The 23,076-nt window shown below is 48.1% G+C and overlaps 1 protein-coding gene across 1 annotated transcript; it reads left to right on the top strand.

Annotated features, from left to right (window-relative positions):
- The first annotated feature begins 133 nt into the window (after positions 1-133).
- On the top strand, positions 134-13,730 carry ZNF668 (zinc finger protein 668). The gene is made up of 2 exons (XM_077447231.1): positions 134-403; positions 10,437-13,730. The coding sequence occupies exon 2, from the start codon at positions 10,449-10,451 to the stop codon at positions 12,141-12,143; it is 1,695 nt and encodes a 564-aa protein (XP_077303357.1). The 5' UTR covers positions 134-403; positions 10,437-10,448; the 3' UTR covers positions 12,144-13,730.
- The last annotated feature ends 9,346 nt before the right edge of the window (positions 13,731-23,076 follow it).

Here is a 23,076-nt window from a genome sequence, read left to right as displayed (position 1 = left end):
CACGTGACGGCGAATTGACCAATTAGCGCCGTGGGTGTGTGATCCACGCCTCAGCTCCAGCCGTTACCGTCCGCCGAAAATAAAGACTTAATAGGATGGTTCCGGAGCGTTCCGGGATAAATGGTGAAGAACGGGTCCAGTGCTGGCTCTGGGCTGTATCGTCAGCGGCACCTAAATCCGGCGTCCACCCCCTTTTCATCGCCCCCGCTGCCTGTCCTGAATTACAGCCAAGCTCTGATCTCGTGGGAGGGCACTTATAAAAGGTGCACAATGACTTCCGGTGTGTGCTCCTCCCCACCACCCCCAGGGTCCTAGGTCCGGCCATGTTAGGCTTTGTCTGCTGGCTGGAGGTGGTGTAGCTGAAGGATCACCCCCATCAACTGCCCAGGAGGAGGGCCATCAGGTGGGTGTCCTTATTTCTGAACCCCCCAAACTGTGCAACCCCTTAACTATTCCCCACAACTGTGCACCCTCAAAACTATCCCCCTGAGCTGTGCCCCCCTACACTATTCCCCACAACCCCTACACTGTTCCCCCAAACTGTGCAACCCCAAAACTATTCCCCACAGCTGTGCCCCCCTCCCTACACTATTCCTCACAGCTGTGCACCCTCAAAACTATTCCCCCTGAGCTGTGCCCCCCTACACTATTCCCCACAACCCCTACACTGTTCCCCCAAACTGTGCAATCCCTAAACTATTCCCCTGAGCTGTGCCCCCCTCCCTGCACTATTCTCCACAGCTGTGCAACCCCAAAACTATTCCCCTGAGCTTGCCCCCCCTCCCTACACTATTCTCCACAGCTGTGCCCCCCTCCCTACACTATTCTCCACAGCTGTGCAACCTCAAAATTATTCCTCTGAGCTGTGCCCCCCTCCCCACACTATTCCCCACAACCCCTACACTGTTCCCCCAAAACGTTCAACCTCAAAACTATTCCCCACGCTGTGCAACCCCCCCTAGATTATTCCCCACAACCCCAATACTATTCTCCCAAACTGTGCTACCCCCCAAACTAAGCTATGGATCCCCTACACTATTCCCCTGAACCCTGCCCCCCCCCCCCCAGACGATTTCCCTGAGCTTTGCTTCCTGAGCCCCTTCCCCCGACTCTTCTCCAGAGCCCCTGCCCCCCGACTCTTCTCCTGCCCCTGGAGTATTCCCTTGAGCTTTGCCTCCCCTAGGCTCTTCACCTGAGCCCCTCCCCCCCCGACTCTTCTCCAGGACCCTGCCCTTCCCCCCCCAAATGTTCTCTTGATTCTTGCCCCCCTGACACTTCTCATGCCCCCTGGAGTATTCCCCTGAGCTTTGCCTCCCCTAGGTGCTTCATCTGAGCCCTGCCCCCCTCAGGCTCTTCACCTAAACCCCGCCTCCTCCCCAGACTCTTCCCCTAAGCTGTGCTCTACCCTTTCCGCTAGACTGTTGCCCTTTGGTTCTTGGACTGTATCCCTCAGCTCTGCCCCCTGGAGTATTCCCCTGAGCTTTGCATTTTTGCCTTCTTTAGACTCTTCACCTGAGCTCTGACTGTTACATGATGTGTGATGGGTGGTATGTGGGTTCCTAAGCTTTTACCCCTGCACCCATTGCCCTCACTTTCTAACTTTCAAACAAGTGATGGGAGGCAGTAGTTGTCACATGGACAAGGAGGCACATTCGGCATAAAAAATGGGTTTAGGTTTTGAATGTGTCCCCAAATAACAGGTTTTCTCTAGTCGTCTTCCAGGATGGTCCACCTGACAGGAAACACAATCAACATATGAAGTTAAAAGCCCCTCCCTTCCCCCTGCACCTCAGTTCTTGATTGTATTTCCCTGGCAGTGAAACTTTTGTTATTTTTTTTGTGGATCTGAAGTTGGTAGCAGATGGTCTCTCCCCCCCCCCCCCCCCCGGGTGCTAGACGCCAAAGCCAGAGAAGGCTGTGGGTCCAGCTAGGGTTTGTTCTCATTCCAGGGGTCTCCCCGGGTGAGTAGTTTTCCAGGCACAGGAGAAGTGTTCCCAGCACTCCTGTGGATGCATCTGCCCCCCCCCCCCCCTTACTTGAAAGGACCGGCAGGTCAGCTGGAGTCCATGTTAGGAGGAAGCACAGGATGGTGGCTCTGGCTGCATGGGGGCTTCTACCACCGGTGCGGGCTCCAGCCCTCCTTTGATGAGGGAGGGTTGTTTCCGGACTACAGGGTGAAGCCAGATGGTGCCAGACCTCCTTCCGAGGTAAAGTCAATTCCGGCGGCCGGGCTACAGCATAATGGCCGCTGAAATCACGATCAGCGCCACTCCCCTGCGCAAGCGCTCCTGCCTTCCAGTCCTCGCTCTAGAGGCTTGTCAGAAACCATGAACCAGACCAAAAATACAGTAAAATCACACTTGTTTATTAATAAAAATAAAAAGGTAAATAGAGTAAGTGTAGTCAAAGCATAGCCAGAGTTCAGTAACCAGATCGGGTAATCAGCCAGGCCAGAAGTCAGGGATCCAAGTAGAGGAACAGCAAGCAGGAAAAGGAGCCATAGGGATGTCAGAAAAGCCCGTCTTTAAACAGGAACGCAGGCAATGGTTTCTTGTGATGTGACCAAGGCGTAGGCAGAGGTGAAGTGAGCTGGATGGCTTTAAGTAGGCAGGTCAGACGAGCATCATCAGGAACAGCTGGGTGACTGTGAAGAGAGATGAGAGCTGATAATTGGCTGACAGGTGAGTGGCCAGCTCAGAGAAGGAAGGGCTGAGCCCTGACAAGGCTGAGGTCACTTCCGACGGCGGGACTCCAGCAAGAAGCCATCAGGCAAGACATCCATCAGGCCTACGATAAAAGCCCGGAGGGGCAAAGCGGAGGGTCCACAATTGCCTCTCTTACTCTGAACCACCCACAGTGGACCTAGCCAAGGCGTGAATGGAGAGAGCGGAGGAACCGGCAGTGGCTGCGGTCCAGAAGGAGGCGAGGAGTGGTGAGTCTACCTCTTCTTGCAGGTGGTGGGGGAAGGGTGGAGCCAACAGCACAGTGTACAGCTCTAACTGTAGACACTGTCTTGGCTCTTGTCTCCCCCAGCACCCAATTAATCGGTCCAAAGGGCCCATAGATCTAAGCTAAAAAAAAAAAAGAAACTCCGCCTAGGGCAAAAAAGGTGTGGGTACTGTAATGAGAAGCTCCCACAAGATCACTATAAACCTTTTTGCTATAGATGCATTCACAAATTATCAGGCAAGTAAACTTCAGTTATGAAGGTTGCCGTCAGACATGCTGGCTACGCTCCAGTCTCCAAAAACAGTGATGGCATCAAAAGAAGGGGGGCCCAGTTCTGGTAACACAGAGAACCTCTCTTCTAGGGAAGGTACTCCCGCCGAAGCCCGGGGGGCCACCCAGAAAACTCCCTCCTCTTTTAACTCTGGGGTAGAGGAGTTTGAGGAACAGGGGGATTCTGACCAGAGTTCCTTAGAAGACGGGGGAAATTCTGAGTTGGACTGCCAGGACAGTGAGTACTCCAGGCTGAGTAGGCACCTCTTTCCTGTGGAGGATTTAGAGGGGTTGCTCAGAGTGATTTACACCTCTGAAGGCATCCTGGAACCCCCAACACAAGTGTCAGCCCGGGACAAGATGTACAGGGAGCTTGGGAGACCTCAGTCAAAAGTCCTTCCGGGTCCACCAGACCCTTAAAGAGGGATTCCACCTACAAAAAAAAATATTAAAAGCCAGCAGCTATAAATACTACAGCTGCTGACTTTTAATAAATGGACACTCACCTGTCCCAGGGTCCAGCGATGCTGGCAGCCAAGACCGACCGCTCGGCTGCAGCCGCTGCCATTCTCGGCGAGGGAATCTGGAAGTGAAGCGCTGCGGCTTCACTTCCCGGTTCCCTACTGCGCATGCGCGAGTTGCGCAGGTCAATGGGAATGGTCCGCGCTGTCTCTGGGACCCGTGTGTCTGTCCCAGCAGACAGCGAGGCGGGACAGGAAACAGCATAGACTCCTGTGGAAGTCTATGCCCAGAAGTGGGTGCAAATGCCTGTCTTAGACAGATATCTGCACCCCCCTCCCCCCTGAAAGGTGCCAACTGTGACACCGGAGGGGGGGAGGGTTTAGATGAGCGGAAGTTTTACTTTAGGATGGAACCCAGCTTTAAGGGAATGGAAAGACCCGGAGAGGAAAGTCTTAAAACTCAAGACATGGAAAAGGAGGTTTCCATTTGGGGAAGAGGAGGAGGAAAAATTCTTCAAAACCCACAAATTGGATTTAGCCCTGTCACAGGTTTAAAAAAAAATCTGATCCATCTTTGCAGGATTCGGGCAACATTAAGGACCAAAGGGACCGTAGGTCATAGATGATGCTGTGAAGGGCTTGGGATGCCAATGCGGCGGCCATGGCTGTCAGGACCACGGCCAAGTCAGCGATCCTTCTCAATTCAGAAAAAATGGCCGTCTGGGTCAAGTCGTGGGAAGAGGACCGCATGTCCCAGGTCATGGCCCTGTGGGTTACCCTTTCAGGATTCCCTGCTCTTTGGGCCTGGCTTAGACCATGTCCTTTCACGGTCTGCGGAAAAGGGGACTCAAACGGAAGGTGGGGGAATGGGGGGGAAAAAAAGACAGAAGGGTGGTCTGCTCTTTCCCGGCCCCAAAAACCCCAACAAGCAGTCGTGACGCCAGGATCAGTGGAGAGGGGAGACTATCATTTCGTCCCTCGGTGGGAGAAGATCAATGAGAGCCCATCCAACAGGGAATTATCGGTTGGAACTTCTCTCCCCTCCCCCATAGAATTTTTTATTTTGACCCATCCACCCAGGGATCGTCTAAAGGCAGCAGGGTTGCTAGACAACATACAAGATCTAGAGGACCAGGAGGTATTTGTCTCCGTACCACCGGAACAGCTGTCACAGGTTTACTCCCAAGTTTTTGCCGTCCAGAAGGCTTCAGGAAAATGTTGCCTGATAATAAATCTCAGAAAACTAAAATTGAGTACTGTCCGTGATACTTTTTTAATTTGTACTAACATATCATTTTTCATGGACGAGCTTTTGGGGTGTGTCCCCCTTCTTCAAGGCCCAAGCAGTAATGATTCACAAAAGTTATAGCAGAAGGTAAAATGTTAAAACAAAACAAGACAAAAAAAATTCCTGAGGGAAAGGAAAAAGAAAAACAAATGCATATACAGTGCCTTGCGAAAGTATTCGGCCCCCTTGAACTTTTCAACCTTTTGCCACATTTCAGGCTTCAAACATAAAGATATAAAATTTTAATTTTTTGTGAAGAATCACCAACAAGTGGGACACAATTATGAAGTGGAACAAAATCTATTGGATAATTTAAACTTTTTTAGCAAATAAAAAACTGAAAAGTGGTGTGTGCAAAATTATTCGGCCCCTTTACTTTCAGTGCAGCAAACTCACTCCAGAAGTTCAGCGAGGATCTCTGAATGATCCAATGTTGTCCTAAATGACTGATGGTGATAAATAGAATCCACCTGTGTGTAATCAAGTCTCTGTATAAATGCACCTGCTCTGTGATAGTCTCAGGGTTCTGTTGAAAGCGCAGAGAGCATCATGAAGACCAAGGAATACACCAGGCAGGTCCGTAATACTGTTGTGGAGAAGTTTAAAGCCGGATTTGGATACAAAAAGATTTCCCAAGCTTTAAACATCCCAAGGAGCACTGTGCAAGCGATCATTTTGAAATGGAAGGAGTATCAGACCACTGCAAATCTACCAAGACCTGGCCGTCCCTCTAAACTTTCAGCTCAGACAAGGAGAAGACTGATCAGAGATGCAGCCAAGAGGCCCATGATCACTCTGGATGAACTGCAGAGAACTACAGCTGAGGTGGGAGAGTCTGTCCATAGGACAACAATCAGTCGTACACTGCACAAATCTGGCCTTTATGGAAGAGTGGCAAGAAGAAAGCCATTTCTCAAAGATATCCATAAAAAGTCTCGTCTAAAGTTTGCCACAAGCCACCTGGGAGACACACCAAACATGTGGAAGAAGGTGCTCTGGTCAGATGAAACCAAAATCGAACTTTTTGCCCACAATGCAAAACGATATGTTTGGCGTAAAAGCAACACAGCTCATCACCCTCAATACACCATCCCCACTGTCAAACATGGTGGTGGCAGCATCATGGTTTGGGCCTGCTTTTCTTCAGCAGGGACAGGGAAGATGGTTAAAATTGAGGGGAAGATGGATGCAGCCAAATACAGGACCATTCTGGATGAAAACCTGTTGGAGTCTGCAAAAGACCTGAAACTGGGATGGAGATTTATCTTCCAACAAGACAATGATCCCAATCATACAGCAAAATCTACAAAGGAATGGTTCACGAATAAACGTATCCAGGTGTTAGAATGGCCAAGTCAAAGTCCAGACCTGAATCCAATCGAGAATCTGTGGAAAGAGCTGAAAATTGCTGTTCACAAACGCTCTCCATCCAACCTCACTGAGCTCGAGCTGTTTTGCAAGGAAGAATGGGCAAGAATTTCAGTCTCTCGATGTGCAAAACCGATAGAGACATACCCCAAGCGACTTGCAGCTGTAATCGCAGCAACAGGTGGCTCTACAAAGTATTAACGCAAGGGGGCCGAATAATTTTGCACGCCCCACTTTTCATTTTTTTATTAGTTAAAAAAGTTTCAAAAATCCAATAGATTTCGTTCCACTTCACAATTGTGTCCCACTTGTTGGTGATTCTTCACAAAAAATAAAAATGTTATATCTTTATGTTTGAAGCCTGAAATGTGGCAAAAGGTTGAAAAGTTCAAGGGGGCCGAATACTTTCGCAAGGCACTGTAAATCAATGTGTATGGCAATGGTAATAAAGCTATCAGCAAGTGAGATAAGACAGAGGCAAAGCTATAGACTGGGGGGGGGGGGGGGGGGTAATAGTCGCAACCCCCTCTGTGACTATCATCCTTACCCTCCTCCAGTCTATAGCTTTCCCTCTGTCTTATCTCACTTGCTGATAGCTTTATTACCATTGCCATACACATTGATTTATATGTGTTTGTTTTTCTTTTTCCTTTCCCTCAGGAATTTATTTTTTTGTCTTGTTTTAACATTTTACCTTCTGCTAAAACTTTTTTGAATCATTACTGCTTGGGCCTTGAAGGTGACGCCCCCCGAAAGCTCGTCTATGAAAAATTATATGTTCGTGCAAATTAAAAAAGTATCACGGACCGTACTAAATTTTCTCGGTCACAATTGCACTAACATGGCAGAAAATTAAACAAATTTCTGCAACAAAAGAGCTTTCGGGTGGAAAGCATATACAGCATACACAAACATCTGTTGAAAGATGCCTTCATGGCCACAATGGATTTAAGGGACGCTTACCCCTATGTCCCGATTGCCCTAGAACACCAGTCCCTGTTAAGGTTCGAAAATTCTCACGAACCAATTGATCTCGCACTGGCAGTTCCAAGCCCTCCCCTTCGGTCTAGCAGCAAGCTCAAGGGTGTTCACCAAGGTCCTGGCGGAGGCAGTGGCTTACCTGCATCTTCAGGGGATCTCACTCATACCTTACATAGACCATCTCCTAATTTACGGTCCTTTCCTACAGCAGGCGAGAACGGACATAGAGAAAGTCATCCTCACTGTCGAGCTCCTAGGATGGATAGTGAACCAAGAGAAGTCATTCTTTGACCCATCCCAATCAAAGATTTTCCTAGGATAACTATGGACGCCAGGGTGCAAAAGCTTTATGGAAAAGAGGGCAAAAGTGGTAGCGGCAGTTTCATCACTGATGGAAACCCAGAGACTGCTCTCGCAGACAGGTCATGAGAGTCCTAGAACTAATGACCTCTTGCATCCCATTGGTTCCCTGGGCGCAACTTCATTCCAGGGAATTAAAGTTCTTCCTGCTCTCCTCCTGGGACAGAAAGATGGAGTCACTGGATGGGAAGGTTTAAGTAAAGGGCTCTCTAAATTTGTGGCTTGGCCAAGACAGGTTGACGTTGGGATCTTCCCTGGGCCCAGTAGAATCCAGTCAAAATAACCACCGCCTGCAGCTGGGGCGCTCCCCTGGAGGATTTCCAAGCCCAGGGATCCTGACCCAAGCAAAGACTTCCTCCAGTTACAGGGAGCTCTTGGAATAGGACAGGCCCAGAGGGCATTCAAGGACAGAATTCGGGGCAAGAAGTCCAAGTCTTATCAGACAATGTAACAGCGGTTGTCAGGGGGGATGAGGTCCAGGAGCTGCCTAAAGTTGGCCTTGGAAGTTCTGGGTTGGGCAGAGGGAGTCCTTCTCAACAAATCAGTGGTCCACATAAGACCACCAATGTAGTAGCAGACTTTCTAAGTCGGCGGCCCATCCACCAGGGGGAATGGGAGTTAAACTGAGGCGTGTTTTTTTCACATAAGTCAGCATTTTGGGGTTTTCTGGAGATAGACCTCTTTACCTGCAGAGGGAACAGGAACGGGGAGTGGTTTTTCTCTCTCATCTGAGAGGGGGGGATCGGAGTGGGTAGACGCCCTAGCGCAGGACTGGGGTTGCAACCTAGTGTGTGCCTTTCCCCCACTATCCCCACTAGCATTGCTCGGGTTCTACAGAATTTAGCCAAATCAGAATGCAACCTGATCTTGGTGGCCAAAACCATTCTGAGGAAATGGTCCGTTTTCCCCTCCACAGCGTCTCCCGACCAGGCAGGATCTCCTTCTACAGGGGCCGGTTCTTCATCCCGACCCAAGGTTCTTGTGCTCGATGGCCTGGCTCTTGAGAGGGAGATACTCAGAGACGAGGGATGTTCTGAAAAGGTGATTGAGACCCTTCTAGGAAGTAGGCAGCCAGCCACTAGAAAAAAGTACGTAAAAATCTGAAAGGTGTTTTCACACTGGTGCCAGGATAGAGAGGTCTCCCAGCCATCGGTACCAGTAGTGCTAGATTTTTTACAGGCAGGGGTGGACCAGGGGATAGCCCTGAACACCCTGAGAGCGCAGGTAGCAGCTCTGTTTTTCTGGACCGGAGGCTTGTGCTGGATCCTCAAATCAAAAGATTTCTGTTAGCTAGGGAGAGGTTGACTCCCATTAGGATTTTCAGATTCCTGCCTTGGAAACTGATGCTGGTGTTGGAGGTGCTGACAAAAGCTCCCTTCGAACCAGCATTTCAAATTTTCTAAATTCTAATTTACTAAATGTTTTTTTCTCTTAAATTTGCCTTCCCACTGGCTATCACTACAGCCAGGACGGTAAGCGACCTACAGGCCCTGTCCATTAAGGAGTGCTTTTTGTTGGTACTGGAGGACAGAGTGGTTCTGAGGCAAGATCCCCTGTACCTCCCCAAGGTGGTCTCCCAATTTTACAGATCACAGAAAATGATGTTTCCTTCCTTTTGTGAAAACCCAAGAAATGAAAGAGAAGAAAATTGTCATTTACTAGATGTCAGAAGGTGTCTACTGACATACCTAGATAGGGTGAAAGACTTCAGGAAGTCAAACCACCTTTTTAATTTAATTTAGCGGCCCTAAGAAGGGATGGCAAGCATCTAGACCAACAGTGGCCAGGCCAGACCATAGGAATATCTTAGGAGCGAGAAGGGTCCCCAGTACCAGCACACCGCAAAGCCCATTCCACAAGATCTCTAGCGGCCTTTTGGGCAGAGAAAGCCGGAGCCTCAATAGAACAAATCTGTCAAACAGCCACATGGGCGAAGCAGAATACCTTCTTGAAACATTACAGAGTGGAACTGTTATCGCCTCAGGATCTGGCATTTGGCAGAAAGTAGAAAAAAATGATCCACATTTTTAAGGCCTTAGTCATAACCACACAGTGGTTATGACTAAGGCCTTATAGGCTGAAACGCGTCAACTGACTTAATTTGCATTTGTTCACTGTGGCTGTTCAATAAACTGAAGAAATTTTAAGAGCAACAACCGGAGTGCGGATCATTTTTTCTACATTACTCTACTCAACCAGCGACTGGATTGAACACCTGGGAGCTCTATCTATGTGGTGTATGGGTAGTAGCACTGACTTTTCTGTTTGTTTATAATTTGGCAGAAAGGTCTTACAATCGTTGATTCCCACCCTAAGATAGGCCATTGAACCTCTTGTTCCTCCTCTCAGGTGTGCCACCCTGGAAGATGTCTAGAGAAAATGACCAGTTACACTTACCGGTAACTGCGTTTCTAGGAAATCTTCCAGGACGGCAGGCCTTCTTCCCATTCCTTGGTGTAGTTACTTCAGGAAGTTTCCCTGTTGCACCAGGATAACCTATCACTTTGGCAGAACTGAGGTGCAGGGGAAAGGGAGGGGCTTTTAACCTCGTGTTGATTGTGTTTCATGTCAGATGTGCCATCCTGGAAGATTTCCTAGAAACGCAGTTACCGGTAAGTGTAACTGGTCATTTTCACAGCTTTCTGTTTTCAGAAATGAATAGGAAATGCTCTAACCCCCTACTATTTTTCTTGCTTAGTCTTTATTGTGTGAAAGATTGCAGAGAATACACATTGACAATCGTATTTTTTTTTTTGCAGGTCTCTTCTGTGATGTCTTCAGCAAAGGAGGAGCCTCTGGAGGAGGCTGAGTTGGCCATTAAACAGGAGACCCCGGCTGAGGTGGCCATTAAACAAGAGACCCCCGATTATGTGCAGTCTGGGCGCAGGTTTCGCTGCCTGAGCTGTCGCAAAACTTTCCCCAATGAGCCGAGGGCTCAGCGGCACTGTGAGGCCCACAAATCCACCGAGGCCTCCGGCACTGCAAAGCCCAAAAAGCAAGAGGCGAAGGGGGAACAGCGGCATCAGTGCAAGCACTGCGATAAGTCCTACAAGAGCGCATCCTTACTGAGGAGCCATGTCCGTAGCCACACGGGTGAAAAACCTTTTGTGTGTAAAGAGTGCGGCCGATCCTTCATGCAGCCCATCTGCCTGCGAGTTCATATGGCCACCCACAGCGGGCAGCTACCATTCCCTTGTAAGCAGTGCGGTAAAGCCTACGCCACACCCTCCAAGCTCCGAATCCATGAACGTCTTCACACCGGTGAGCGTCCGTTCTCCTGCCCCGAATGCGGTAAAGGATTTGCCGATCCCTCTGTTTTTCGTAAGCACAGGAGGAGCCATGCCGGGCTCCGACCTTACCAGTGCCAGCTGTGTCAGAAGTCCTACAGCGAACTGAAGGACCTGAAGAACCACGAACGCAGCCACACAGGAGAAAAACCGTTCTTGTGCTCGGACTGCGGGAAGGCATTTTCACGTGCCTCCTCTCTCACCTGTCACCAGCGAATTCACGCGGCGGAGAAGCCGTACAAATGTCCCATCTGCAATAAAGACTTTACTCAACTGTCATCCTACCAGAGCCACCAACGCACCCATTCTGGTGAAAAGCCATATTTGTGCCCACAGTGTGGCCGTATGTTTTCAGACCCGTCCAGTTTCCGCCGACATCAGCGGGCTCACCAAGGCGTCAAACCGTACCGTTGCGACAAGTGCGGAAAGCCCTTCCGGCAGCCGGCGGATTTGGCCATGCACCAACGAATCCACACGGGTGAGCGTCCCTTTCGTTGTCCTGACTGCGATAAGACGTTTGTGGCGTCTTGGGATCTGAAGCGTCATCGTTTGTCCCACAGCGCTGAACGTCCTTTCCAGTGCCCGGAGTGCGGGAAAGGGTTCGCAGAGCGCTCTGGGCTAAGCAAGCATCAACGTTCTCACAGCGGGGAACGGCCTTACAAGTGCGAGGATTGCGGCAAGACCTTCATCGTGTCTTCCAGCTTAAGGAAGCATGAACGCACCCACATGAAACCAGATGGCGGAGAACCTAACAAGAAGAAGGAGGAATCTACCACCTGTGAGAAGTGTGCCATCACCTTCCAAAGCTTGATGGATCTGAAGAACCATCAGAAGAGCCACCCGGAACTGAGGCCCTTCCGTTGTGACCATTGCGAGAAGGGCTTCCTGGACAAGGCTGGGCTAAAGAAACATCAGCGCATACATAGCGACGTACGCCCCCACGTGTGCCAGCAGTGCGGCAAAGGCTTCCTAGTACCTTCCGACTTGCGCAAGCATCAACGGACACATGCCAAAGAGGTTAAGGGGAAGGTTGAGGAGGAAGAAGAGGAGATTACAACGTTGACGCTCCACCCAGCTTCTGTGGAGTCTCAACCCTTGTTTGATCCTCTGGTCTCTTTTCTGGAGAAAGTTGCTGAGGGAGACATGGAGGTCATTGAGTCTTCACCATCATCAAGCTGACTGATGCCTACTTGTCCAAGATGATAATATGATAATCCCTTTATCTACAGCAGTCTTGAATTGATTTGTTATGATCTGGTTATTACCCAATCCTGATGTTCTCATTTCTTTGGAGGTTTTTTTTTTTTTTTTTCCATTGAGCTACAATGTGATCCTCCCCAAAACAAGCTTGCCTTGACTTATGTGCAGATTAGAAATGAGCTTGGGCATCCGCCAACTCCTCTCTGACTTGAACTTCTGCTTTGAGATGTGGGTCAGGTCATTTCCCAGCTGCAGTTTTGGGAATGACTTGGCCCGCAACTCTTTGGAGTATAAGAAAGTGTGAGTTTTGAGGATGCCTGGGTTCATCTCTTGTGAAGATATCCTAGGTCAGGGGTCTCCAAACTTGTGAAACAAAGGACCAGTTTATTGTCCTTCAGACTTTAGGAGCTGGACTAGGGCCAGTGGGAGTAGAAAATGTTGATTGTGCCCCATTGTTTGTGTCAGTGGGAGGGATAGTTCTCCATCTTTGGCATCATTGGAAGGAATTGTGCCCCATCGTTGGTGTCAGTTGAAGCAATTGTGCCTTTTTTTGGTGTCCAGTGAGAGGACTAATGCTCCATCGTTGGTGTCAGTGGGAGGACTAGTGCTCCATCGTTGGTGTCAGTGGGAGGACTAGTGCTCCATCATTGGTGTCAGTGGGAGGACTAGTGCCCCATCATTGGTGTCAGTGGGAGGATTCGTGCCCCATCGTTGGTGTCAGTGGGAGGACTCGTGCCCCATCGTTGGTGACATCTAGACCCAGAATGAGCTTGTAGATGAGGAATGTTGATGTTGGTGCCAGTTGGAGCAATTGTGCCTTTTTTTGGTGTCCAGTGGGAGGACTAGTGCCCCATCGTTGTTGTCAGTGGGAGGACTCGTGCCCCATCGTTGGTGTCAGTGGGAGGACTCGTGCCCCATCGTTGGTGTCAGTGGGAGGACTCGTGCCCCATCGTTGGTGTCAGTGGGAGGACTCGTGACCCATCGTTGGTGTCAGTGGGAGGACTCGTGCCCCATCGTTGGTGTCAGTGGGAGGACTCGTGCCCCATCGTTGGTGTCAGTGGGAGGACTCGTGTCCCATCGTTGGTGTTAGTGGGAGGAATAGTGCCCCATTGTTGGTGTCAATGGGAGGAATAGTGCCCCATTGTTGGTGTCAATGGGAGGAATTGTGCCATGTTTGTATCAGTGGGAGGAATAGTGCCCCATCGCTGGTATCAATGGAAAGAATTGTACCCCATCATTAGTGTCAGTGGGAGGAATTGTGCCACATTGATGGTGTCAGTAGGAAGAATAATATTGCATTGTTAGTGTCAGAAACAGGACATTTATACCCCATTGTTGGTGTCAGTGGATAGGATGGTGCCCCAAGGGCCAGATAATAGCAAGCAAAGGGTTGCAGTTTGGAGACCCCTGTTAGGATTGCATTGCTAAGGCTGCTTTCACACTGGGGCGGTATTCAGGCGTTACAGCGCTATAAATAGCGCCTGTGTAACGCCTGAAAAAAACCGGCCCCTTTAACTCCAGTGTGAAAGCCGGAGGGCTTTCACACTGGAGCGATGCGCTGGCAGGACGGTGAAAAAAGTCCTGCCAGCCGCATCTTTGCAGCGGTGAAGGAGCGGTGTATTCACCGCTCCTATACCGCTGCTACCCATTGAAATCAATGGGACACCGCGGCAATACCGCCGGCAAAGCGCCGCTGCAGCGGCGCTTTGCGGGCGGGTTTAACCCCTTTTCGGCCGCTAGCGGGGGTTAAAACCACCCCGCTAGCGCCCGCACACCGCCGCTAAAACGACGGTAAAGCGCCGCTAAAAATAGCGGCGCTTTACCGCCGACGCTGCTCTCGCCCCAGTGTGAAAGCAGCCTAAGCTCCCAGACCCTCGTGCCAACCCCCTGGCTTAAGTACTTCGAGCCAATGACCCAGAATAAGCTTGTAGATGAGGAATGTTGATAGCCATTTTTTAAGTACTTCTCCCGGGTAAGTGACTCTCCGGTATTGAAGCAAGAGGACCAGCATACCAGCAAGGAGACTTCATAAGGAGAGTTAAAAATTTGCTTGGATCAGGGAGAGTTGTACAGCAATGCAAGTCTAATACAGTGGAACCTCAGCTTGGGAGTAACGCAGTTAACGCAATACAAGCAGTTTTTTTTTCTTTTCTAAATCCTGACTCGGTTTGCGAGTGTTGTCTCGCGAAACGAGCAGGATTCAAGCCTCTGCAGTGTGCAGTACCCGCGTCCCCGCACCTCTGGCCACATGCGGTATTGCATGCAATAGAAGTCAATGTGGAACAAATTATCTTAGTTTCCATTGACTTCTATGGGGAAACTCGCTTTGATAAGAGAGCGCTTTGATATACAAGCATTCTTCTGGAACAGATTAAGCTTGTAATCCAAGCTTCCACTGTAAAAGGTAGAGCTGAATCCCTTTTCCTTATAAAATTTTCCGCAGGAAGCTGATGGGAACCAGGCCTGTTACTCAGAAATTTATCGATGGTGTTTAAATTGGGGGATTATAGGACTCCACTAAAGGGAGCTGTGGTAGCCATTGTACAAGAGACTGCAGCCAATTAAAGTAGAAGAAGGAGCTGCTTGCCAACTGCGTTGGCATTGGTACTTTGAACAGGGGGGCGTAAAGCTAATATTTGTGTTGGGTGAAAATAAAAGCTTAATAATTATTAGTGTTGGCGCTAGTAAATTGTAGCCCCCCCCCCCCAATAAAAAATGTACCTTTTTAGGCTCCGTTCCGAATCGCCGCGATCAAAAAAATAGCAGTAAATCACGGGACGCCTGTGTTTTCCTTGTCACTTTCAATAGCACCCCAAAATCGGCTTGATTTTTTTTTTTTCCGCGGTTCGTCGGGTGACATTCGCGGGTAAAGTCGCACAAACAGAATTGCGGGACGCCTGTCGCCTCAAAAGAAGTACAAGAGCTTCTTTTGGTCGACCGCGATTCTGTTTGTGCGATTTTTACCGCGATTGTCGCCGATACCCCAAGATGTGAACCTTGGTTCCACTTTACGCGTAACTGGGCTAAAATCACAAAAATTTGTCGAAAGTGTCCGATGTGTCCTCCATAATGTTGCAGTCCTGATAAAAAAAAATCGCAGATCACCGCAATTACTAGCGGGATTGCGGCAGACAGATCGCACACATTTTTGGAACCATTGGCATTTATACAGCGATCAGTGCTAAAAAAATGCACTGATTACTGTATAAATGTCACTGGCAGGGAAGGGGTTAACACTATGGGGCGATCCAGGGGTTAAGTGTTTTCCCTGGGGAGTGATTCTAACTGTGGAGGGAGGGGACTGACTAGGTGAGGAGAACAATTGTTGTTCATACTTAGTATGAACGACAGATCGCTCTCCTCACCCCTGACAGCACGGAGATCTGTTTGTGTACATTGACAGATCTCCGTTCTGTCTCTGTGTGGAGCGATCGCGGGTGCCCGGTGGTCATTGTGACGTCTGGGCACGCGTATCAGCTCTGGTGTGTGGCGGCGGACGAGCCCCCCCCCCCCTAGTGTTTGAAAGGCGAACCGACGTACAGTTCCGTTGGTTCGCCCAGGGGGGCCAACTGCGGCGGCTGGTCAGGAGGGGGTTAAGGCAAGCACAGCAGCTTCATTATGCCACCCCCATTGGAGATGATTTATTTTGGTGTGTAAAGGGGGCACATAGCATGGTCACCCTTTTGACCTATCGCCTTGGGTACAAAGCTACATTTACTAGTTGCAAACAAAATGCAAAACTTGGAGGTCTACTTCTAAACAAATTCACTCAACGAATGCCGCAAGCACTCGCCCAGCTGTAACAAATTTTTCTTGTTTTTTGCTAATATGTTTATTTCCTGTGATCGTCGGCTTCATCTGGAGGCCACAATGCAGCATATCCCTCTATAGAGCAGTGATAGGGAACCTTGGCACCTCAGATGTTTTGGAACTACATTTCCCATGATGCTCCACCACACTGCAGAGTGCATGAGCATCACGGGAAATGTAGTTCCAAAACATCTGGGGTGCCAAGGTTCACTATCACTGACCTATAGTGTGCGCTATACTCAGTACAAAGCACTTAAGTTGGATACACACTATACAATTTTCTGTCGATTTTTTATTTTTTTTTTTTTTTTTTTTTTTTTATTTTTTTTTTTCCTTTTAGATTTGCCAAAACCATATAATATGAGGTCAGACCTTAAAGCGGAAGGCCACCCTAAAGTGGACCTTCTGCTCATTGGAACCCTCCCCCCCTCCGGCACCACAATTGGCACCTTTCATGGTTGAGGGGGGGTGCAGGTACCTGTACAGTACAGGTATCTGCACCCACTTCCGGGATAGCTCTCTGCGGAAAGGGGCGTAGATTTACGCCCCTTTCCGAAAGTCCCCCGCTGCCTGCTGGGAAACGCACAGATCCCAGAGACAGCGGGGTCCACCCTTATTGCGCAGCGCGACTCACGCATGCGCAGTAGGGAACCGGGAAATGAAGCCGAAAGGCTCCACTTCCTGATTCCCATACCCAAGATGGCGGCGGCAGCACCCGAGAGACAATCGAGAGAACGTCTTCGGGTGCCGACATCGCGGGCTCGCTGGGCGGGTAAGTGTCCTTATTTTAAAAGTCAGCAGCTGCAGTATTTGTAGCTGCTAGCTTTTAAAAAAAAAAAAAAACGGCGGACTCCCGCTTTAAGACTTCATACACACGATTAGATTTTCTGCAGATTTACCAAAACCATGTAGTAGAAGGGCCTGCCTGATTGCATACACATTGAAACTCATAAAGTTTGACCTCATATTATATGGTTTTGGTAAATCTGAAGACAAAAATCTGCAGAAAATCTAATCGTGTGTATGGGGGTCTTAAGATGGCCATACACCTATAGATTATCTGCAGATTTTCTATGGTTAGATGGAAAAAAAGTGCAACGGATTTCTCCATGTTCGCTAAACTCTGTGGATGGAGGAATCTCCCACTTTTTCCATCTAACCATAGAAAATCTGCCGATAATCTATAGGTGTATGGCCAGCTTTAGGCTGGCCGTACATTTTACAATCTTCTTATGCCACGCGCACACGCTTGGAATCTTGGTCGGGAAAAGGTCTGATGGTTTTCCAGACGGGATTTCGCTCAAGCTGTCTTGCATACACACGGTCACACTAAATTCCGACCGCCAAGAACGCGGTGACGTACAGCACGTATGATGGGACTAGAAAAGTGAAGTTCAATACCCAGTAGCCAATAGCGTCCGTCTCGTAGTTGAATCTGAGCATGCATGAATTTTTGCGTGTCGGAATTGCATACACATGATCGGAATTTACGATAGAACGTTTTTTCCGTCGGGAAAGTTGAGAACACGCTCTCAAATTTTTGCTGGCTGAAATTCCGATCGTGTGTACGCGGCATTATTCTATTTCATTTTAGATTTAACTTCAGCTGTGTAGTGCAAGGGCCTTGCCTGATTGCACACACATTGAAAGTGTTTGTTTAGGTTTGACTTCATGTTATTTGGTTTTGGTAAAATCGAAATCGTACAAAAAAAAAATTTGCATAATTTATGGCCAGCCTAACCCAGCACCATGCAATCCTGGGAGACGGCCTCGCCCCTCTCCTGCACACAGAAGGTGGTTGACAGTCTCAGCTGTGCGTGTTTCCATAATGAGACTGTGTAGAGCCTGGGAGGTGTGCCCATTCAATCCGCTCAGGTCTCAGATCACACTCGGCTGTCCTGTCTATGCTGTGCAGTGTGTGATGTCAGATTCCTGCCTTCTGGAGCAAATCCTTTGACCTGTATGTTTTTTAGAAGGCTGTAGAAGAGATCCTGCAGATAAACAGGTGCAACTTATGTAGGAGCATTTGTTTAATGTCTTTGTATCACCTGAGGCCAGTCGCTTTAGTGGGCATATGTAAGCCACTTTGACCGTATGCTGTATACATATATACGGGGGCAGGTCGCTTCCCCTGTGCAGAATCACATACCTGTACATCAGTGGTCATCAACCCTGTCCTCAGGGCTAACAGGTCAGGTTTTATGTATTACCTTGGGGGAGATGCAGACTAGAATACTGCAATCACTGAGCAGCAAATGAGATCACCTGTCATGTATTTCAGTTATCTTGCAAACCTGGCCTGTTGGTGGGCCCTGAGGATAGGGCTGGTGACCACTGCTGTACGTGATTCCTATCTCCGGCTCTGTGGCGCTCACGAGCACCACCGGTGAACCGCTCCTGCTGTGATTGGACAGAGCAGGTGCCAATCAGAGGGTCTGGTGAACCCAATGTCTGCCGGGACCGGCTGATCGTTCCCGAGAGAGACAGAACGGCTGTCTGCCACTGTAAACAAGGCAGATCGCTGTTCTGTGAGAAGGGAAGACAGAGATCTTGTGTTATTGCTAAGCAGGAACACGGCTCTCTGTCTTACTCTAGTAAAAGCACCTCCCCCACATAGTTAGCAAGCGCTCCCAGGGAAGGCATTTAACCCTTTAATCGCCCCCGATGTTAACCCCTTCCCAGCCAGTGTCATTAGTACAGTGACACTGCAGATTTTTTAACAAATCACTGTATTGGCGTCACTTAGTGTCCGATTTGTCCGCCAGAGTCCTGTTATAAGTCGCTAATCATCGCCATTACTAGTTAAAAAAAAAAAAAAAAAAAAAAAATCTCTAAATATATCCCATAGTTTGTAGACTATAACTTTTGCTCAAACCAATCAATATACGCTTATTGGGATTTTTTTTTTTTACCCAAAAAAATATGTAGCAGAATACATATTGGCTTAAACTGCTGAAAATATTTTTTTTTCCATTTTTTTTTATTAGATATGTATAATATCAGAAAGTAAAAATAAAAAAAAAATAAATATATATATATATTTATTTTTTATTTTATTTTTTAATTTTATTTTTTTCTAAATAGTCGCTCCTTTTTTTTTTTTTTTTTGTTTATAGCACAAAAAATAAAACTGCAGAGGTGATCAAATGCCACCAAAAGAAAGCTCTATTTGTGAGGGGAGACATCAATTTTATTTGGGTACAACATCGCACGACTGCGCAATTGTCAGTTCAATTAACGCAATGCCATATCGCAAAAAAAAAATGGCCTGGTCATGAAGGGGGGGGGGGGAGTAAACTTTCCGGAGCTCCAGTGGTTAAATACCCCCAATCAGGAAAATACCTCATTTTGGGCACTAGATGGAGCTGACGATCATAAGAAATAATCATATTAGACAAAATACAGCTTGGTCGAACGCTTTTGACATTTGTCCAGTGATTTTTTTTTTTTATAAATTGAAAACTTAAATTCACCCGACACTTATCTGCACAGCTTTGTAACTTTATATCTATTTTTAGCAGTTAAGGAGCGGTCTGCCTCTCCCCTCTATGTAGCAGTGAATCGATCCTCTGACTGCGCACATTGCAGCCCCTCCTGTATGTACACAATGCGTCTCGATCTATACGTTCTCGCTATGAAATCAGCAATAGTTTATCACCTTCATGACCTCAAAAAGAAAACAAATACAGCAAACGCACGGACTTCTTCCTTTCCATACTCGCGGTGAATTGGGTGTGCGGCTGGACTTTTTTTTTTTTTTTTTTTATATACTTTAATCAGTTTCAGAATTCGATCAACCGCCATGAATGTAACCTATGGACCTGTGTGAGATCTATTACTCGATGAATTCAGGACAGCCAATGAGGTGATCCGTTTATAGCGACTGTAAAACCACGTGAGCTCGCCGGATTTTGGCATCTTGCAGAAATTTGCACAGCTATAGACACCGGAGGGACGAAGGAGGAGACTTTTTATTTTTTTCCCCCGAAATAATAAAACTTTGCCTACAAAGTTACAGCTCAGTGTACCAAACTGAAACGGATGCCACCAGTTCATTTTCTTTGGTAAAATCTTTAGTGTACCATGGACAGGTTACAAAGTCAAAGAGTGAAACATGTCAGTGTCTGGCACAGAAGGGCATTGTTCTTGTGCTTCACATATCCGGTACAATAAAGTTACATGAAGAAAAAAAATGAGAGGCTGTTTCTGTGTGGATTTTTGCAAGCTGGGGAAGACAGTAAAAATTGTAATGTCCCTCTACGTCGGTGGTCAGTGGGAGAAGGGTCCAGGTACATTGGTGGGGAAAGGGCCTGCTTACATTGGATGTTATTGGGAAAGGTGACTTCTTATACTGGTGATCATCGGGAGGAAGAACCCTTTCCATTAGAAGATCCCCTCCCTCATATTGGTGGTCAGTGGAAGAAAGGGTCTCGAAGATTGGTGGTCAGTGGAAAGGGGAAAACCTTACATTGGTGGCTAAAAGGAGAAAGACCCCCGCTACATTGGTGGAAGTAGCTGAAAAGCCCCCTTACATTCATGGTTAATGAGAGAAGGCCCCTCCTTACATTGGTGGTCAGTGGGAGAAGGTCCCTCCTTACCTTGATGGTCAATGAGAGAAGGCCTCTTCTTACATAGATGGTCAATGAGAGAAGGCCCCTCTTTACACTGATGGTCAATGGGAGAAGGCCCCCTCCTTACATTGATGGTCAATGGGAGAAGGCCTCTCGTTACAATGATGGTCAATGGGAGAAGGCCCCTCCTTACATTGGTGGTCAGTGGGAGAAGGGCCCAGGTACATTGGTGGGGAAAGGGCTTGCTTACATTGGATGTTATTGGGAAAAGTGACTTCTTATACTGGTGATCATTGGGAGGAACCCTTTCCATTAGAAGATTCCCTCCCTTATATTGGCAAGGGGAAAACCTTACATTGGTGGCCAAAAGGAGAAAGATCCCCACTACATTGGTGGAAGTGGCTGAAAAGCCCTCTTATGTTTATGGGCAATGGGAAAAGGCCCCTCCTTACATTGGTGGTCAGTTCGAGAAGGTCCCTCCTTACATTGATGGTCAATGAGAGAAGGCCTCTTCTTACTTTGATGGTCAATGAGAGAAGGCCTCTTCTTACATAGATGGTCAATGAGAGAAGGCCCCTCTTTACACTGATGGTCAATGGGAGAAGGACCCCTCCTTACATTGATGGTCAATGGGAGAAGGCACCTCCTTACATTAGTGGTCAGTGGGAGAAGGGCCCAGGTACATTGGTGGGGAAAGGGCCTGCTTACATCGGAGGTTATTGGGAAAAGTCAGTTCTTATACTGATGATCATTGGGAGGGAGAACCCTTTCCATTAGCAGATCCCCTCCCTTATATTGGAAAGGGGAAAACCTTACATTGGTGGCCAAAAGGAGAAAGATCCCCACTACATTGGTGGAAGTGGCTGAAAAGCCCCCTTACATTGGTGGTCAGTGCGAGAAGGTCCCTCCTTACATTGATGGTCAGTGAGAGAAGGCCTCTTCTTACTTTGATGGTCAATTAGAGAAGGCCTCTTCTTAAATAGATGGTCAATGAGAGAAGGGCCCTCTTTACACTGATGGTCAATGGGAGAAGGACCCCTCCTTACATTGCTGGTCAATGGGAGAAGGCCCCCTCCTTACATTGGTGGTCAATGGGAGAAGGCCCCCTCCTTACATTGGTGGTCAGTGGGAGAAGGGCCCAGGTACATTGGTGGGGAAAGGGCCTGCTTACATTGGAGGTTATTGGGAGAAGTCACTTCTTATACTGGTGATCATTGGGAGGAAGAACCCTTTCCATTAGCAGATTCCCTCCCTTATATTGGTGGTCAATGGAAAAGGGGAAACCTTGATTGGTGGTCAGTGGAAAACCTTTCATTGGAGGAGAAAGCCCCCCACTACATTGGTGGTCAGTGGCTGAAAAGCCCCCTTACATTGATGGTCAGTAGGAGAAGGCCCCTCCTTACGTTGATTGTCAATGGGAGACGGAATTCCCTTCTTTAAGTATATGTGAACCATTATGTTGTAAAACAACCCATTTAGTTTGAAATAGAAAGCAAAACGTGTATACAGTATCTCAAAAAAGTGAATACACCCCTCATATTTTTGTAAATGTTTTATTCTATCTTTTCATGTGACAACACTGAAGATATGACAATGTCCAAATTGGGCCCAAAATGTCAATATTTTGTGTGGCCACCATTATTTTCCAGCACTACCTTAACCCTCTTGGGCATGGAGGTCACCAGAGCTTCACAGGTCACCACTGGAGTCCTCTTCCCCTCCCCCATGATGACATCACAGAGCTGGTGGATTTTAGAGACCTTGTGCTCCTCCACCTTCCGTTTGAGGATGTCCCACAGATGCTCAATAGGGTTTAGGTCTGGAGACATGCTTGTCCAGTCCATCACCTTTACCCTCAGCTTCTTTAGCAAGGCAGTGGTCATCTTGGAGGTGTGTTTGAGGTCGTTATGTTGGAATACTGCCCTGCGGGCCAGTCTCCGAAGGGAGGGGATCATGCTCTGCTTCAGTATTTCACAGTACGTTGGTATTCATGGTTCCCTCAATGATCTGTAGCTCCCCAGTGCCAGCAGCACTCATGCAGCCCCAGAACATGACACCTTCTCCACCATGCTTGACTGTAGGCAAGACACGTCTTTGCACACCATCTGAACCAAATACATTTATCTTGGTCTCATCAGACCACATGACATGGTTCCAGTAATCCATGTCCTTAGTCTGCTTGTCTTCAGCAAACTGTTTGTGGGCTTTCTTGTGCATCATCTTTAGAAGAGGCTTCCTTCTGGGATGACAGCCATGCAGACCGATTTGATGCAGTGTGCGGCGTATGGTCTGAGCACTGACAGGCTGACCCCCCACCCCTTCAACCTCTGCAGCAATGCTGGCAGCACTCATATGTCTATTTCCCAAAGACAACCTCTGGATAAGACGTTGAGTGCGTGCACCATGGTGAGGCCTGTTTTGAGTGGAACCTGTCCTGTTAAACTGCTGTATGGTCTTGGCCACTGTGCTGCAGCTCAGTTTCGGGGTCTTGGTAATCTTCTTATAGCCTAGACCAGGGGTATGCAGTTAGC

This window comes from Lithobates pipiens, unplaced genomic scaffold (genome assembly GCF_037356315.1).
Source record: "Lithobates pipiens isolate NorthernLeopardFrog02 unplaced genomic scaffold, aLitPip1_a1.2 Scaffold_22, whole genome shotgun sequence".
Taxonomy (NCBI): Eukaryota; Metazoa; Chordata; class Amphibia; order Anura; family Ranidae; genus Lithobates; species Lithobates pipiens.
The sequence above is the reverse complement of the archived record's forward strand: the minus strand, read 5'-3'. Positions and strand labels throughout refer to the sequence as shown.